Source organism: Anabas testudineus, chromosome 1 (genome assembly GCF_900324465.2).
Source record: "Anabas testudineus chromosome 1, fAnaTes1.2, whole genome shotgun sequence".
Lineage (NCBI taxonomy): Eukaryota > Metazoa > Chordata > Actinopteri > Anabantiformes > Anabantidae > Anabas > Anabas testudineus.
Window position 1 is genome coordinate 20,053,761 of NC_046610.1, and position 19,800 is coordinate 20,073,560.

The 19,800-nt window shown below is 42.3% G+C and overlaps 1 protein-coding gene across 1 annotated transcript; it reads right to left on the reverse strand.

The window, feature by feature from the left end:
- Positions 1-36: 36 nt before the first annotated feature.
- Positions 37-18,757, reverse strand: gnav1 (guanine nucleotide binding protein (G protein) alpha v1). The gene is made up of 9 exons (XM_026360058.1): positions 18,282-18,757; positions 17,944-18,035; positions 13,131-13,223; positions 12,393-12,553; positions 10,457-10,585; positions 4,760-4,889; positions 4,518-4,589; positions 2,247-2,334; positions 37-1,316 (listed from the first exon to the last, which is right to left on the reverse strand). Exons 1-9 carry the CDS (start codon positions 18,409-18,411, stop codon positions 1,126-1,128), a joined length of 1,086 nt encoding a protein of 361 aa, XP_026215843.1. The 5' UTR covers positions 18,412-18,757; the 3' UTR covers positions 37-1,125.
- Positions 18,758-19,800: the final 1,043 nt, after the last annotated feature.

Genomic DNA, 19,800 nt, shown 5'->3' on the forward strand with positions numbered 1-19,800 from the left:
CTGCTGTGTCCTTTTACAACTAGCATCACAGTAAGGTTTGCAGCCTCTCACATTTATTTAGTTTTGCAGTTCCACTACAACACAAACCATAAAATAAGAACATAAAACTTACAGAGTAGAGAGACAGTATCAAACACACAGAATTATTCTGATGGGGGAAAAGATAGAAAGAAAACTACATGTGTAAAAGTTTCATACACATATGAAGCATTTTAATCACAGGACAAACAAAACTACTTAATTTAAAGGCACTTGGGATGTTTTTTCTTATTTCTCATCAGTCATATCAGTGTTTACCGCATCTTGTACTGAGGTCAAAGAGGCGCTGGTGTGAAAGGAGTCAGTCGCTCAGGGGAGCCATGAAAACAGCAGAGTCAATGCAACACCAATCACATTTCAGAGGCATCATCCTCCGGGGTTTATGAGTGTGACAAGAACAATAATCACCAGAGGCACAAGAGAAGCAATTAAACATGTTTCTTAACATACACTTCACATTTTAAATAATAAACGTTTCAGCATCTGTGATAGACTGGCAACCTGCCCACAGTGTACCCCGTCTCTCGCCCAATGACAGCTGGGATTGGCTCCATTGGTCCTATGACACTTAACAGGAATAATGGTTGAGATGAGTGGAAGTTTCCCAGCATCATTGCTGACTGGTAAGAGTCGGGCAAACGAGTGAAGGCACAGATTCAATTGAAAAGAGTGTAGATGGTTTCAGCTCAGGACGAGTTAACACAAAGTGGGGTGATCACCGCCTCATTAGGAGGGTGTGACGCACAGGGGAGACAGCGTGATGAATGAGTGGAAAACACACCATGGTATGCATGAGTGGACCCTGCATCGAGGAAGCGGAGGACAAACAGTAAATCGTCACCTCCTCTGTGTCCGGCCCCCACACACAGAGAACGAGAGGGGGCAAATAAATGGCACAGGTAAATCTTCAAAAAAGTAGTGTTGCTGTTCAGAGTCTAGTACAGTGCAAAAAAAAGAAATGGACAATATGCTCTGACAGGATGACCATCGTGTTCTGTTGAAAATCTTTCTTTGATAAAAAATAAAAGTAAAATCAGTCTCTCCGCTGAGGTCTCCTTTACTGGTTGCTCTGACCCTCTGGCTGTGTCACAGGAGCGACACTGCCTCCAGGTTCTCTTTGATTATCATGTCCATAACCACCTGAAAGACGACCTGGATGTTGGAGGTGTCCGTCGCCGTGGTGAAGTGGTGGTAGATGAGTTTGCTGGGAGTGGCGTTGAGCGAGACAAAGGTGGCGGCGATGAAACGGGCAGCCGAATCTACATCGCAGTCTGCGCCTGGAGAGGGGCAAAGAGAGAGAGAGAGGAATCAGACACTCAGTGAAACACCTGCCTCAATCCCACAGAGAAATAAAAAGACTACTTGAAAGGCAAAAAAACTAAAATGTGTGTAATGTAAAAATACAAGAGGTTTCCTGTAGCTGATACAGTACAGTACACCATGTCTCATTATGGGATTCACACTGATGCATTTTACTTTATTGTGGTCTGTTGAGATCAGGATACTTTGAACTACTTTCTAAACATACGACCCAAAGGTTGGGAGCAGTTTTTGGTTCATAATGGGTCAAGTTTCCCATAGAGTCACATCCTAAATGAGAGGCAATATGAAATGTTGTGTTCTAAAAAATGTTAACAATATCTACATTTCACTTAGTGTTGGTTAAAGAGTACGATCCCATCTGATGGAGCTGTGGGGAACATCAAACAACAAAAAAAAAAAAGGTTGGGGGGCCACTGTATCAGGCTTCATCATTTCTGAGGTCAGTGTGAAATAGACACTTGCTCTGCTGGCTGACCCCAATCCCAAGAGTTTTAGCATTTATATTGACATTTGCATGAGTGCAGAGCGGACACAGCCCCTGGTGAGCCCACCGAGACGTGGGGAGGGAAATGCTGAGCAGAGCGGATGCACGAATCCCCCAAAATAACACTTTCAGTCTGTGTTTCCACCTGTGTGTGTGTGAGATAATTTTCCATAGCTGAAGGTATTTTGGCTTAATGGTTGTCATGGATTAATATGCAAATCAGCGTTGTATTGTTACCTTTGTGAAGGCTGAGCTTTGTACTAGATCACATGAGAGGATGTTGGTGGTGTGTTGGTGACACAAACCTAGGTGTACCTGATACACTGACCACTTTTTGCTGCTCAGCTACGTCCACGTGGGCTGGACATTAAATATCACCGTGAACTAACATCAGTCTTACCTTTAAACTGTGGCAGGTACAACCGCAGGTGTCGGCTGGAGTGTAAAATCTTTTCTTGAAAGAGGTCAATTTTGTTCATGAATAAAATCTGCAAGAAGAAACACACGTACACGCAAACAATCAGCTGAGAGCACGACAAGCTCGCCCCAAAGCAAAGGCTTCCTGTACAGTGTAAACGGAAAATCAATGCAAAAGATGAGGAGAAAGAAAAAACCTAATGTTGATTTGATTTGGTGACTCTTGTGTAACACTGCAATAACTAACCAAACAGAACCCAATAAATCAGAGTTAAACATTGTAGCCACTTTACAGATATTTATGTAAAATGTGAAAATCAATAACTTTGCTCCACACCTCATTGAGCAATCAATCACTCGTGTAGTCCCCAGTGTGGGAGCTGGAGCTCAGCTACCACTTTCACAAACCTCAGCCCTTCTGCTGTTTTGCCTTACTGCCTCTAAACTCACCTCCTGCTCAGCTGCTACCACGTTTCACAGGTACTTTTGGCTTTGTAGTCGACCAATTAAAACTACGACCAAGTTCTGTCTTTTCCGGCCTGTTTGATCGCAAAAATAAACACACACACACACACACACACACACACACGCAAAAAAAGGCCCCTGGTAATAATGAGGGAGGGATGAGGTAGAGCAGATTTTCAATGAACAGGACATGGAGCAACACCTTGGTGTGTAATTATCACTGACCAGCCACAGTGACGAGTTAATTGAGGTGGAGGTTACAAATTTCCCTCCCACGTTGTAAAAGCTATCATTAAACACTTTTGTTTAATGAGCCTGCTAGCCATGTTAACACACAGGCCCACACACAAGCCCGCACATAAACACGTCACGCACAGACATTTAATTGCCCATTTGGCTCTAATGAAGCCTTAAATAACATTTCTTTATGGTTAAAAAAAGAATAATTCACTAAAAGAGATGCTTTAGTACCACACTGAAACTTTTCTTTTTAGGATCTTGTACTGTTAACCCATGATGATGAGCTGAAAGTGAAACACTGAGTTTAATCTTAGACTGGCACTTTATTTCTGTACAGGCCAAACAGAAGTGTTAAAAACAATAAAAGCCTGCTGGAAGAGAGTTGACAGCGCTCTCGTCAGTGACATGTATTTTAAGTGGGCTTTGAATGGAACAAGCTCATTGCGCGTTTTGTTTCAATGTGATCATTTAAGGGTAAAACACAGAGAGGGGAAAATTTTGCCTCGCCAAAGCTCACGCTAATTACAACTTGTTGTTTAATTACGAGTGACAGAGGACTGAGAGACAATAGGGGTGAGGCTGCGATCTGTGTGTGTGTGTGTGTGTGTGTGTGTAAACAGCATTAGTGTTATTCTTGTCTCAGAGTGTCACGGAGAACAAAAAGATGTTGCTTGTGTCTCTTCCATTAGCTCCATCCTGAATGAACTGGGGTTCCCGCCCTGTTCATCTGGATCCCGCTGTCTCGACCTTTTTGTCTCGTGACTCTTAAAACAAAGCTATTTACCAGCCGACGTCAGGGGGAGTGTCGAATAATTCAACTAAAGCATAAAAGAGCGATTGTGTGTTTGTCTGGTCAAAAGTTTCCTTTGTCAAATGTGTGGTTCATGATTAAAATCCTGCAAAACTAATGACACCATCCTCGTTTGTACTAATTAGTGTATGTACGCATTAAACACATTAAACTAAACATTAGCAGTTCATACGGATTATGTCCTACAAAAGATGTCGTCGTGATCGGGTGTTGCTTGACAATATCGTAACCATACCCAAAAAGATTGGAGACCACTGCTTCTGATTTTAATATAAATGTTAATATAAATGTTTTACCATCATTGCAAATAGGTTTTCTAGTGATAAGTGATCCTTTAAATTAATAAACCTGGATTAGCAAACACAATGTGCTGTACGAAGACGGTACTAACGTTTGCTGATGACAGATCTCTGCCTGTTTACGTAAATATTCCTTTCAAAACAGCTGTTTCCACAATATCAACAATGTTTACACTGTATTTGTGATCAATCTGATGTCGGCTCCTCTTTCAAAAACATGTTCATTTCTATGTGTGTCTGGTAGTGTACTTCTTTTTTCTCAGTGAATGAATGATCTCTTCCTTCTTTTTTTCCTAAGCTGGTGCTCTGCAGACATATTATCACTATAAACTGTCAGTTATTGTGACTTTGCAGTCTGACTCCTCTCTCCCAATCTTCAAAATCCAATTAGTTTTACTATCCTGAGGTGGAGGAAGAGGGTGACTGATGGATGTCTCACCATGGATGTGCTGCCGAAAAAGACGTTGTTGCAGATGGAGGAGAAGAGTTTCATGCTTTCCTGCAGACGATTCTGTGGAGAGAAGACAATAACACCATCAGACTGCAGCAGAGGAGCACGCAGGGCAGACACTTGTCATTTTTAAAACTTGGTCTCTGAGGACAAGTGACGCAAGTGGTCTCTGGTTGCTTTTATTGGAGAGCATGAACATTTGTGACGGAGTGACTGAGTGCAGCTCGTACCATTGAGGGGTCTTCCACCAGAGTCATGTCGTAACCGCTGAGCGACACTACAAACAGCACAGCCCTGACATCCTCGAAACAACTAATCCACTTCCTCCGCTCGGTTCTTTGGCCTCCAACGTCATACATCCTGCACACAAAGAGAGATGGAGAGGACAAGAATGTTTGACAAGCGCCTACAGACAGAGGAAATGTGCACGAAGTCTATATATGCTATCCAATAGCCTATATCTGACCTTACCACCGAGGTTAACGAGTCTACAACGAGATTTCCTACTCCCTGATTTGGAGGCAAGAACTGTAACGTGACATTATTATTATTACACATAATCATATTTCAGACCAGAAAACTGCTGTCTGCTGGATGATGTGCAGTCGTAAAAGACGTCATCATCAGTGCAGCATCATCCTGATGAGGGATGAACATCTGTTTACTTATCACTCATCAGACAGTGTAGGCAGTGTACCTGTTGTACTATGTTGTATGCAGTGTGTGTGTGTGTGTGTGAGCATGTGGAAAAATGCCTCACTTTGACTGGCTGTTTTTCATCAGAATTCAATTTCCAGTAGAAAAGTATAAGGCTGTGTTTTCTGTGTGTTCATTACCTCCCTTTCTGATGCTCTAGCCTAGCGCAGCACTCAGGGGTGGGGTGACTCTAATCAATGACAGATTGCACTCGTTTTGGATAAGGTCAGATATTCCTCAAATGTGGGATTTACACACACATGCGTGTCACACATCTCTGCAGGCTGGTCCCCACCCTTTTCAATTTAAACCGAGACAATCATAACATTTTCCCTGAGACAATCACAACACGACAACACAAAGACTGTAAAGGTCAATGTTCTCCAAAAGAACCAGAGAGAAAAACACAACAGGAATAAGAGCGGAGAAACAGAGCTGACAGAGACACTTGTGTTTGTCCCACTTCACCCACTTTCGAAGCCAGATGTGCCATCTCCCACCTTCCATTTGTGGATCCGTCGAGTTAATGCAGCTCTTTATTGAAAGGGGAAATGAATATGTGGAAACACAGATGCCCAAAGAGGGAAACAAACAGTGAAGGCGGCACAACGCAAAGATGAGATAGGATTTCTGATGGAGGTTTTCCATGGAAATTGGAGCCTGAGACAAGACGCCTCAGTGAAGCCGGTGCTTCATTAAACAAACCTTTACTGGTGAAGCACATGCGCACAAAGTCACCCAAATAATACACAACGTGACTAGTAATAAGTGAGCTGCCAGCTTTGCATGTGCACACACGGTACACATTAACAACAACCCCTCCATGCTGTTAGTTTTAAATAAAAAATGTTCGAAACTGAGCAAATGATGATACATGATACAAACGAATGATGACAGACATCAGTGAAACTCAAGTGAGTAATTTGAAGACTCCAGACTCCACAAACGCTATTACTATTCATCCTGAGGGAGACGTGATTGTAAGGTCGAACTGTTGCTGCTGTGATTGGAGCATTGAGTGAGAAGAGGATAAATTTAGTATTACTGCAGAGTGAACAACTTCCAGCTTCTGTTGGATGGTAAATAAAAAAATTTAAAAAAGGTCAAATATGGTGAAAAGTTGGAAAAAGAATAAATTGAATACAGACATCCAACATGTTCCAAACTCGTCTGTATAAAAGACTTCTCCTTCTATGTCACGGCTCGGTTTACGTCATCCTCTCCTCTTCTCCCCCTGCTTCTCTTTTCTATAATGTTCACCCCCATGTGCAGCGCTGTAATTGTAATTATCAGAGCACTTCATATTAATAATGCAGAAAAAAACCCAGATTATACTGAGGGGTAAAAGGTCAAACGGGACGTCTGTATGGAAACTAGGCTGTGTCTCGACACAAAACCTGCACTTGCACACATGTGAGAGGTGGCGAATTGATGAAAGTTTGTCATGTGGTGATTAAGTGTTTAACTAACAAGATAATGAGACCTGGAGTGTTGAGGAATCAATGGTGTGAGGGATTTTTCTTGTTATGTAGTGTAACTAAGCTTTCACTTGGATGCGTATTGAAGATCAGAGAAGAGTAAACTAGTAGTAAGTAAACTGGAAACACTGAACAACCATATATCCAATAGGGAATGACAAGGTGATCAGTCATCAGTGAGGTTTTACTGCTCATCTACTTTACATCCCACGCAGTCAACATACACATGCACAAAACACATGGGATGACAAAGACGGCAGGAAACTGAAAAGACAAGAGAAGAAGAGGAAGAAATAAAAAAAAACCCTTGATGGATAGAGGAGAAATCCTTTTAGCCTTCAGCTTGATGACTGTCAACAAAATACAACCTACTGAACTGCATCGAAGTCACAAGGAGAGTTTGACATTTATTTGCTTTACTTGCAATCTGCATTAAAACACGGAAGCAGAGATGATGATTTGTGGTTTAACAGCTCGCTATGCTAATTAACATTTCACGTGAAGTAATGGTAACCAAAGCATGGGTTAATACCTTTTTCATAAGCTAATATTAGTCAATATATGTATACATGTATATGATGTATATGATGTGACAAGAAATATGATGTAGGATTTCTGCTGAGCAGCAGAAATAGGGAAGGCCATAATTAGCATTAAACATATTTTCAGTGTTTTGGTTTCCCCTGTCTTACATCGTACATTGTCAATATAATTATAGACATAATTTTAAAGATTGCATTTATGACATTTTTTCATCAACATGACAGAAGAAATCTTAATAAAGATAAAAGCGGAGAAACAAGAGAGCGTGGCTCAGTGTTATCACATACAACAAAGGTCCCTGATAAGGATCAAACTGGGACTGTTATGGTTTGTTCATACTTAAGAGCACCTAAGGCCAAAGAGATGCATGTTTAACACAGCTTCGTTTGTAAGTTGAATTTTGCAATATCAGCGGAGCAAACACATTCTCCAGCAGTATAAACACTTGTGGTCCTGGTAGAAATGACAGTAATACATAAAACAATTCTTTTATAATAGGAACTGAAGTACAGGTCGCAGATGTTGGCTCAGATGAGAAAACTTGAGTATCAACAAACAAGAGAGGAGGCACTGGTCTGAGGGAGACAGTTTCACATTGTGTTAATCCAGGCTCAATATTTACTAAATGAGTCTTAGCTGAAGCAGAAGTCGCTGTTTCCATATGAACTCTGCTGCTTTCTAAAACCACAGCTGGATAAAAACTCAAACTAACACACACCTTATAGTTAAGGTGAACAATTACCATTAAACTACATATTGTCCACGTCTCAATAGAGAGGCACGTGCTGTTCACCTGAACGCTACTTTCTTTCCAACACACTATACAAAAACATGAACCATCTACGTCCCAAATCCCTTTAATATCCTTTTTGTTGCTAAGTTTGAAATAATTACATCAACATATGCTAAGCTCCATATCGACCCCAAGGCCCTGATCTTTTCAAGTCACAGACATGAATCCTTAGACACACACACACACACACACACACTAGGTGCAGTGTGTCAATTAACTAAACCCAATTATTTATCTGCTCAAGAATTCAGGGAGATAAGAGAGCGGGTGTGTGAGAGCAGGGAGGCTAGGCTCCATCCTGCAGCACCACCTGGGACTCTGCTGACACCATCACTTAGTGGTGACATCGCACAGAGGAAAAAAATATACACAAACAAATTTTAAGAAAAGCAAAAAACAACTGACTTCAACAGTGACGCAAGCAGTAAAACCGCAAGGAGAAAAGCAACAGTTATCTGCACGGCACAACCCATACAGTTACGATCAAAGCGCTTTGTAGCTGCTGAAACTTTTCCTGGTGTGAAGTTCTTCAACTGGCAAATCGAGTCAAATCTGTGTGTGACATTTAAATCAAAAACACACGCATCCAGAGATGTACAAGCAGCATTTAGATGTGACACAAATGCCCCGGACTGAAGTCGTCTGCTGACAAACTGGCTCCCTCTACAATGTTTATATGCTAAACGGAGCGCTTATGAAGAGCTGAGGTAATGTGTTTTATTATTACAATACATATGAAAGGTAATGTCGAGCAGCAGTGAAGGATGCAGCGGTGGGAAGACTGGAGAGGAAGATATTAATAAGAAAGAGGCACTAAGTAATAGGATATAATGACGTCTATCGACAGACATGAACACGAGCAGAATGTTGATTGTGTTGAATGTACTGTATCCCTGTTAACTCTCCACAGCCCATTAACCTTCAATTAAAACTAAAATGTCTCCCACAACCCTTCACGCTTCCACGAAGAGCCAACACTCAACAACTGGCTTCTTGTTTTCCACTACTACAGTCCACGAATTCCAGGAGTTTCATTTCTGTTTGCTGTACACTGAAGACATCAACGTTTAAGATGTGAGATATCATTTCCTGATATTTACATCTTAATAAAATAAACAACGTAGCACCTTTTACATCAGATTTCTCATTTTAAGTGAGCAAAAATATTTGAATAGAGAGTATAGCTCAAAGAAATACAGCTTCACTAAGCTGCTATAAACATGTGTTGTCATATTAATGTAATAAACACCTTAATTGACTTTTAATAACTCTTAAAATGTTTCATTATCGATTCAGAAAACGTACCATCCTAAAGCTCCTTTTGTTTCAGTTAGAAGATGCTAAGATTTGTATAGTTTTATGTATGAAGGTGGAAATAGCATCAAATAAAAGATGAACTTTTGAACTTTCGTGTCTTAGTTGTATAGAAAAGACAAACAAAAACAAATTAGCTTTGCAGTGCATTACTTTCTATATCGAAATCTGCCACCGCCGCAAAGGCTCAAGCAAATTCTTCAGTCTTATTTACAAATCATCAAATCCAGACATAGAGTGGTGACTTTTATGTTGTATTTCAGGTCTTCCTGAAACTTCAACCAGCATTTTATCTGACAGTTTATTCATGAGAGCTGACACTAATTAATTTCAGGATTTCCAGACACTTTACCAAGCTACATTTAAAACATGTAAGTGGCTGACGGTGCTTGAACAGAACTTGAATTTCTCTTGAACTGAAAGTTTGGGCCATTTTGTTTTTACGCATTAAAATAAGCTATTTTAAAGGTTATTGTTTAGTTAGTGTTTCTACAAGTGACAAACATTAAAACATTGTCTGGTATAAAAAAGAAACCGTACAGTATGACTAACAGAAGCGACGACTGCTGTAACATCATTAGTGTTTGTTCTGCATCACTGAGGCTGCAGAGAAATCAAGTTCATTAATATCTATCACCCTGTCACGACCATCAGCGGCTTCAGGAAATGAGTTCACCCACTGGAGAATGATAAAGAAGGTGGTATTATGTGACACCAGCTCATTGATTAGAGATGGATATTGTCACCTGACATCTGAAACTCCTGGCCTGAGATAGCTGCCCTCTGCTTCTCCACTGATAAGAGCGAGCCACTGATGCTTCTGAATGTGTGTGAGATCAGTAGATGATTGCAAAGCCAGCTGATAGGTGCCATATTGACAAATCGAACGAAACCGCCCATCTTTGTCTCATATCTTGGGCCTATCACAGGGCTGTAGACAGAGATAAGAGTGGTACAGCTAAGGAAGTAAAGTATGTTGGTACCACAGGTGGTGGCGGAGAAGACGATTGCAGACCTGGTGACAGCAGGTGAGTCGGTGGTTTCTAAGCACCTTTATTCTGCTGCATTGCATCTTAATAAAAAGAAATGGATAAGGTGAGTACCTGAAAATGAGGTGGTTGACTTTGAACTGGGTCTCTATCACGCCTGTTGTCCTCAGTCGTACTCGCAGAACATCTGTCTCCGTGGGTACGTAGCCTGGAGATGTGATGCGTGTCATGTTTTCAAAGAAACTAGGAAACAAGGAAGAGGAGGTTGATGTGTGTAGAGGGACAGGGAGGGAGGGAGGAAAAGGGTTGAAGGCCAATAGGAAACAAGAGGAAAGCGAGAGGAAGGAACATTTAATGACCTGCAGACAACTTGAGATCAAAAGCATTAAAGTAGGTTTCACTTACAAGTGCATAAGTTTGTATGTGTTTGTGTGTGTTGTGGCGGTGTCATTTGCCAGGCGGCGGGTAGGGAGTGCAGTGATAAGAAAGGAGCCCCAAGGGGGCGCAGCGGCTCAGCGCCATGAATATTTACACTGTGGTTTACCATAATAACACACTGAGGCTAAGCTTTTAAACACAGATTAGCTATTAACGCAGCAAGTGTAATAAACTGCATCGTGTCTGTGTGTGTGTGTGTGTGTGTGTGTGCGCACTCGATGAGATGTGATATTACTCCAAATACACACACACACACACACATCGTGACGTCTCCACCTTCCTGAACTGCCTGTGACATTCTCAACTAGTCATCCTGAATCAGTTTCTTGGAAAGCGACACACATCCTGCTGTTTAAAAGACACACTGCCTGCCAGACGCTGCACAGTAACACGAAAGCGTGTGTGTGTTTATGTACTCCTGTCTCTGTGAGGACCGTTCAGAGTTTTATGGAGACAGGTCATTTTTAATGGAAGTACAGTTGCACCGACCACTATAAAGAGTTGTCTGCTGCTGCTGAGAGCAGGGTCACTGAGAGAGGACTTACTGAAGTCAGTGATTCTTTGTGAAAATAGTTCATCACACCAACTAGTTTCATAATACATGCAGTCATTTGAGCCATTGTTAATATAAAAACATTGATTAAAGCATCTTTAAATTTGAGGTTTGGTCTGAAAACATCCTGAGTGTGTTCCTTAGTTTTGCTCATTACTTCTATCAGTTGCCATATTGTCTCCAGTTAATTGCAGAGGTATGGGGAAATTACAGAAAACAAAAGGCTAAATGTTAGATAGGTTAAAAGTGTGTGCATCATCTTGTTTGTTTTTAGAAAAACTAAAGATGATCAAAACCAAATCTCTAATAGATCTTCTAAACTATGTGTATATACGACAGCACAAAGTAAGTAGGCAATAATATTTCATCTCCGAGAAATAACCTATTTGGTTAAAACAGACCCGATCTTTAATATTGAGACGGGGGTCTGGAGAATGCTTTATGTCAATTAAGGTCCTCACAAGTATAGAAGTACAAACATGAGTAAGTGCGTGCCTGAGGAGGGCAGTGATGATGATGTACGCTGGTTCTCAGTGGGAACCAGGGGGCCTGTCGGTGTAGATAACCCCAGAGCTGAGGCCTCTCGCTGGGGTAGAGGATGAGAACAGACGGCCTCCTGGTGGGGCCCAGCTCTGTCTTACTTTGACATCACTATCCCCTCTACGCTTGTTTTTTTATTCTCAGCCTTCATCTTCAGTTTCAGTTTCATTATTTTGCCCGGACACTTCTTTTAGTTCTGCTTTAACATGCACAAATTCTTCTGTAATCACATTTATTTTATTTATGTATGATGTTACTTTGCTCTTGTGTGCACACAGTCAAAACCAGTACAAAACAAGTACACACCTTATGTACATACAGTATTTTCCAGATGTAATAGAAATATATAAAAGTGCTGGGAATGTGCATGTAATTACAGTTTGCCCTCGTCTGCCTCCTTTCCCTCTCTATACTGATACACTGATCACTAGTGACAGCGAGCATCAGTTGCTGAGTCCAGCTAATTAGACCCCTGCATCTCCTCAACCCAGTGTGAGTGCATGCTCGAGGAGTACTCACTACAGTGCCGAGTCATTGAGCTCATACTCGTATCCCCGAGCCGCTGCGGCCCGCACTCCCTGGTCAGCCCACAGACAGGACAGGGCGTGGCTCACGAAAGGAAACAGCACCTGCTCTTCATCAAAACACCGCCCACATGACAGGACAGAATGGGCGTGGACCTGCACCAAGAGACGGAGACAGAAATATGGAACATGGATGCATAATTAGGAAGGAGCAGAGTCCAGATGGAGAAAAAGGGTGTGAGTCCAAACAGCAGAAAACTTTAATGATTCTCTCTGCTCTCCAGACACTTTAATCAGTATAGATGCACAACTTAATGGATGTGCACACAAACACGTGTGTGAACACACACACACACACACACGCGTGAGTGCCTGGTGACAGTTAATAGAGGAAACACGTTGATCATCATCTCCCAGCAGGATGTGCTGAGTGGGTGGATGGTGTATGAGCTCCGATAACTATGACAATAAAGTTCAAATCATAATCAAACCACCCACCGATCATTCAACTTTGTGCTCTCACTCATGCAATCAAAGTGCTGCCGCAGGTGTGTTTCTTTGTGTGTGTATGTGTAGATGCAGCCAGATGCAGCAGCTGTAGCAGCGGTGCTAAGATGCTGCTCCCTGGTGGAGATGAGAGTGCAGTGCAGGAAAACCAACTCCAGACATATGTGGATGAATTTGAACAGAGGAAGTATGAATACAATGGAGTGGAGGCATGCAGACAGACTACCTTGTTCCTGCTGTTAGCCAGGTTGATCCGCAGGACACCCATGCCGTGAAGGACAAACTTCATGGAGGTCAGGAGGTTATCCAGCACCGCAGGCTGCCAAACAACAAAGTTCAGAGGTCAAGTTCATCATCATCAGCGATGTTGTGTCTGCTGAGAGTTTACTTGTGTTTGCCTTACGACTTTATGTTCACCCGAACAAAGACGCATCATGTGAACATTTTCTCGTTCCCTTCTTGATGAACGTTCACAGAGAAGTTGAAAACCTCCCTCACGTCTGTGGAGAATGTGAAGCCATCACAGGTTTTACAGGTTGTTATGAGCTGGAACATGGCTTAAAAGAAGTGAGTTGGTGATTTAAGTTGGTTTATCCTGAGAAAACAGTGTTTGTCTGAACACTGTTTTTTAAATTTGTCCAGACATTTTTCTTCTGCTTCGGGTGAAATATTTGTTGCTCACCACACTCTCAGTTTCCACTCTCCTGGTGTAAAAATCCATAACATCGGCACAAATCTCTTCCATAAATCCAACAATTTAACCATAACTAGACCATGACGTGGCATTAATTTGGATTTTTATTGATGATTTTTAATTTTAGATTTGTTTTCAAGTTAACATGAAACAGTGAAAAATCTAAATTAAAATAAAAAAAAACTATGACTCAATATTGTAAACAATAAAATAAAGTATGAACTCTTTGTGCTTAGAAACCTGGAGACTTAAGTGAATGAACAGAGTGACTTTGGCAGATAGTGGATAAGTGTGTGTGTGTGTGTGTGTGTGTGTGTGGGTTAGAGTCTGGGTCACTCTGCTGCCAGCCAAAGATAAGCTTCACATTCCACCGCGATCCTATCACAGTCTGGTTGCTCGTCTACCTCTGTGTGTTTCAGAGTCCAGATTGACGTGTGAGGCTCTCGCGGTGAAATGTGTGAGGTGAGATAAGTGTTTTAAGGTGGCATCTAAATCTGGCCTCGTCTTACAAGCAGATCTGAGCGGAGGGCTGCTGACACGGCGGCGTCAGGAACAAATGAGCCTCTTCTAGGGGAACCACCGCTGACAGCGACGCATTGATTTGTGTCAGAAATATCCTCCTCTGCCTCACCACCGCTGTCATCCTCAGATATGACAGATATCACACTAAATTTGTACTATAATAATACCAACAACACATTCCTATAGTTTGAGGATCAATAAATAAATCTCTGTGGTACGGTTTCTTTGATTTATAGCCAGAAACATTATTAGAATCAGGAAGTTGGTGATGTGGGTGTGATGGCAGTCTGGAGGGTTTGAGAAGTGCAACAAATCTTAAAACTCACTAGAAAAACTGAGGCTGTCGCGACTGTTTATGACTGAGAACATGTACAAATAGAGCTTAGAAAACATCTGAGCCAAAAAGGTTTCTCAGAGGCAATACAATGAAATACAATTACACAACATTACAAGCTACAGTCCTAAAAAATGAGCTCAATCAATAACTTTTTGTCGAGCTCAGCAACATCACAGCCTAGCATGCATCACAATGGCAGCACTTATTGAAGCCCCGATGTCAGTTTGTGTTGCCCACAACTGACTGCCTCCCTCATCTCCATCACTCTTTTCTGCTTATTACAAATCACTGTCGATGTCCCAATGTCCAGTGTTTGTATCTCAGTCAGTTCATCCTCCCCTCCCTCCCTCCACCTTTGTTCTTTTTAACAAATGTCTCCGAGTTCCTCCCTCTGTGACTCGAGGCTCACTTTAGTTTGATGTTGACAGCGAAGGTGGGAGGCACAGAGGGAGCGGGGAGGTCATGGTTGAACAACATCAGACGCTTGTGTGTGAAACTGAGTCTTTATCTGCAGTTTCTCTACTTTACTGTGACTCTATACACACGGTGACAGTAAACATGTGCAAGAGAGTAACGTTTTAGCCGACGACCAACCAGCTTTTGCCGCGTGTTGCAACTAAAAACATTTCCTCCAAATGCGACATTTCACCTAATACACAAACACTGACGTTCTTTCATTTTCACTAACAAATGCATACCTACACACACACACACACACACACACACAGAGCCTGGGGCCACAGGTGTGTCATCTTGTAATCCGAATCAACAGCGCCACATACGTCGCCTACCTGTATGGAGTAAAATGACACCCTGTTTTTACAAATGTGTGTGTGTGTGTGTGTGTGTGTGTGTGTGTGTGTGTGTGTGTGTGTGTGTGTGTGTGTGTGTGTGTGTGTGTGTGTGTCCATCACATTCCAAAGAAGTCCTACACACAGAAATCTCTCTCTAACTTTTGCTTCCTGCCAGCTTATTATTACTCTGGCCACAGTGTGAAGTTTTGTGGGAGCTTTGTGGTGCCCTGTAAGTCAGTAAAGTTATTACTTTCATTTTAACAGCATCAGCTCCAGGACAGATACACAGTATTGTATTGTTCTTGTTCTGCTCTCGGTTCGGCTTCCTGAACAAACCAACAGTTACAGTTAGTAGTTGCATTGTGTTGGAGCATTTGCTATCGAAATACGACAACAAAGAATGTGGCTGAACTGGTGCTGGCCTGGTATTTAATCATTAACCACAGACTGCTAACACAATAACGAAGTACACGAGTGTGGCTGTAGGTTTCAAGCTCTGTTGATCTCACACAACTAAAACCTCACAGTCGGATTGATCCCATTTGTTGAGAGATACCCACATGAACACCTGAATCAACAGAGATTCCAGAAATAAAGAAATAACTAAAAGAATTCAGTTCATAAATGTTAACCGCCGCTACACACACACACACACACACACACACACACACACACACACACACAAGGCCTCACTTGTTGACACAGACAGTGTAGTAGAAGAAAATGAAGGGAGAAATCTCCTTCCATCAGCCGGCTCACAGTAAAAACAGCTCCATGGCCTCGGGCTGCAAATAAAGGAGGGATGAGACAAAGAGGAGCCCCCTTCCTACCTATCTTCCCTTTATTCCTCCCCAGTGCTGTCATGGTCCTAATGCAATGCAAACCTAGCTGCAGGGCCACAAGGAGCCAGGCAGACAACTTAAGACAGGAGCTTTTCTCGCAGGAGTAGGAATAACCTGTCCAGTACAAGGCAGGGTCGATCTGTTCACCGCTGCGCTGGTGCACACATAGACACTTGGTCACGTCGTCAGGTGGGACGCTAGACATAAACACGGTTCAAACGCACGTGTGAAAAGATATTCACTCAGACCTGATAAAGAACAATGAGGTCATGGATGTGTGAGTGTGTGCAGTGGAGGGTGTGTCTGTGTTTGCTGTGGAAGTGTGGGATGGTCAGGGAAAGGAAGGGCGGGCCTGTAGCTTAGTGTCATTTTTCCACTTGAAAATAAGTGCGTCAACTCAGAACAAAGGAGACCTAACTGTCAGCAGAAACAACAAAAGGGATCTGACTACTGCAAGAAAACATGTGTTGATGCGTGTATTCACATCTATAATACCTTTGTGTACAGATTACATGGCTGTATTAATGGAAGAGCAAATCTGTTGTGCCTATGTAAAGCTGGAAAGACCAGCTTGTGTTATTGATGGGTTCAATTAGTCGAATGCTTTCGTGCACCACTTCAGACTTAGTGTCAGCAAATGTTTGCATGCTAACAAGCTGAGCTTAGGTCACATCACATCAGTCACTAACTCCAAGTCACAGATATCAAGAATTACTGACTGTCCCAGTCATAGTGACAATTTGTAACTTTGTGATGTGTGATGATGAAATTCTGTGCTACAGACATATTTCACTAGACATCTAAAAGGTTCAATAAGGGATCGTACTTCAACTCATAACACATTTCCCTGCTCAGGGGTAATCTTTCTTTCACCAGCATTGTCCAATAAATGACCATGTGATGTTTGTGCTGGCGAGCACGGAGTGGTCCAGGAAGAAGGAGAGAGGAGTGCAGAGAAGGAACTGACACATCTTTCTTTATCTCTGTATGCATTCATACTGAACCGAGCGTGAACTGCGTTTGAGTGGATTCAAACTCTATGAAGTTTTCTCTGGATGTCTTTATCTGCGGCGGGACTGTTAAGGCCAGGAGACAGAGGAGGTATCTGAAGCGTGATGAAGACAGTGAAAGGGCCTTTTCTCTCATCGCGTACTCATTATGTTTATGCACAACAGAAAGGAGGAGGCAGGGAGAGAAAAGGAGCTAAACATACAGAGTAGTAAAAAGAAAAGGGAGCTAGGCGTTTGGGGTGGAGGTGGGAGGTGGATGAACATAAGCCTTCACTGAAAACATGCTGATGAGGTGAAATGTGTGTGTGTGTGCTTTGAACCATTCCCATTCTCTCCACCCCATCTCAACCCCTAGTACAATAGAGGAATTTGGCTTTCGGTTGTTCCAAACACACACATAAGGAAGAGCATACGCGAGCCAAACCACTGCATACCAACATGGATCTGATCCTGGGTATCAGGAGAAATCTCAGCCCCCCACAGGAACTAAGCATCGCCTCGTTTTCCATGTCATCTCCTGCACGTCCCCGTCGCTGATTCCCCATCTTTTAGTTCATCAGACTTTCTAATGCATCACCTGCAGCACAAACTCACCTGTGACCTCCGTCTGCTGGACTCGTACCTGAACCTGAACTCTGATGACGACCCAACGTAAACAAATGGCTTATTGAACTATTGAAGTCATTGCTTGGTTTTATATAACTCCCCAAAAGTGATGCAAGTGAGAAGAGCAGCAACCCTAATCTCACTGTATGGTAATGATGTGTTATCTGATAACTGCTCTAGTGTGTGTGTGTGTGTGTGTGTGTGTGTGTGTGTGTGTGTGTGTGTGTGTCCAACCTTAAAGCTGATTAGCTCTTGCTTGTTGAAGCCATTACTATGGATGATCTTCATCTGCTTCACCAGAGTGCTTTTACCGCTCTCTGCTGCACCTGGAGGAGGTGGATCACAGTCAAACTTTTAAAAACAATCTATCATCAGTAACTTAAGAAACTGGAATCTGTGCGTCTGTGGTCACCAGTTCCCAGGCAACGTGAGGGATTTGATCATGTGTCACCCAGTCTGAGCCACGGGTACTTTTTTACTTACTGTATAGTACACATACACATACACACACTCAGGTAGAAGATTATTCCCAGGGCTTATTTGCTATAAGGATGATCAGCTGTCAGTCTCACCTAGCAGGAGTATTTTAACCACATTCATCTCCCGTTTGGCGCACTCGTACAGGTCTCTGTCTATCTTGGCACTGTGTGTCCTCGCCTTCTTCTCCTCCTCTGTAACTTCGGTACCGAGGCACAGTCCCATCCTCAGCACTCATCCCCTCCTCCGAGCCCGGACAGAGGGAAACCAAAGCAGGCAATCCGACCTGGGATCAGCCCGAGTGTGTTTCTACCCTGTGCATGCTGCGATCCGTGCTGCTGCGTGTGAAACCACAGCTTCACTGTGCGCAAAAGTTGACTCGATCTCCGGAGAAGAGAGAAAAAACAGTTCAGAAACATCCATCAAAGACACAAAGTTGCATCTCATCCAAGTCCTTCCTCTCCCCCCTCTCCCTCTCTCTCTTCGGATGGTAACTTTTCAGCAGTGAAAACACCAAACTGTTTGCTCCAGTGCGCCACAGTGGTTCAAACTGCTCTGCCGCCTTGGCAAAGTCCCACATAATCCTAAAAGTGCCTCCTCCCACTGCAGCCTGCTGCCCAGATGGGACTCTTCTGGACTTCCCTGGGAAGTGACGCGACGTGGGACAAAAGCGCTGACTGCGCAAATCCAGGAGTTCACCTGGTAAGAAAATGTTCTATGAAGGATTTAGTCCCGTGGTGGAAAGTAACTGAGTACATTCATTCAGATAGTACAGCTGTAGTTACCGATTACTGTGAAGTTACACACGATATGAAACGATGCATTATATTGGGTAAGAAAGGTCCCTGTGGGACCTCTATGACGTCAGCAAAGCCCACAAACCTGCCCAGTTAACAAACTTTAACTTGTACTTTACTGCATTTCATGAGAGGTAATGACTTCCTCTCCTTCTGTTTACAGTCAGATCCACTAGTTAAAACACAATAACTTATTCTACGGTAAATGTACTTTTTACTCTCTCCACACACACACACACACACACACACACACACACACACACACACACTATAATAATCTGTGACAACAGTAAACGTCTGCCAACACACCAACACATCAGCATTAACAGTTTTTTAGGATTATTAGATTATTAGGTTATGTAGTGATTTACTGCATCAACCACAGGGAACGTTTTACAATGAAATGAAGGCTTTTACTTTGACACTTGAATATATTTATCTCATAATATTTTTTACTTTAATTAAGTAGGATTTAAAACAAAGAACCTTATCTTGTAGAAGAGTCCTTCACATTACTGCATATGTATTTAATCTTAGTTAATGTTCCTTTCACCGCTGCTGATAGAGGTGATGATTATTATTGTGACAAAAGATTTGGTGCTCGTGTTAGTGTTTGATGATCTTTTTTATTAATTTGAAGATTCAGAGGTCTGGACAGGTCACAGTATACTATTTCATCATTTCATTCTCTGTTCACTCCAGTTTAGGGAACTGCTGGACTAAGATAATTCAAACCAAAATTATCAAATGTCATCTTTACTGTGATACCTGAAAGTCCAAACCTGCAGCTGTTGGTCAAGAGAAAAACTAATTCAAT

Bases quoted from the DNA above. Each gene is read 5' to 3' on its own strand.
- gnav1 (XM_026360058.1), bottom strand. From the start codon at position 18,411: ATGGGACTGTGCCTCGGTACCGAAGTTACAGAGGAGGAGAAGAAGGCG. The intron at 4,890-10,456 runs GTACTCACCTTA...CTTTGTGTGCAG, and splicing joins GTCAACCACCTCATTTTCAG to GATGTATGACGTTGGAGGCC. The intron at 1,317-2,246 runs GTAAGACTGATG...GCCCCTCTCCAG, and splicing joins GTACCTGCCACAGTTTAAAG to GCGCAGACTGCGATGTAGAT.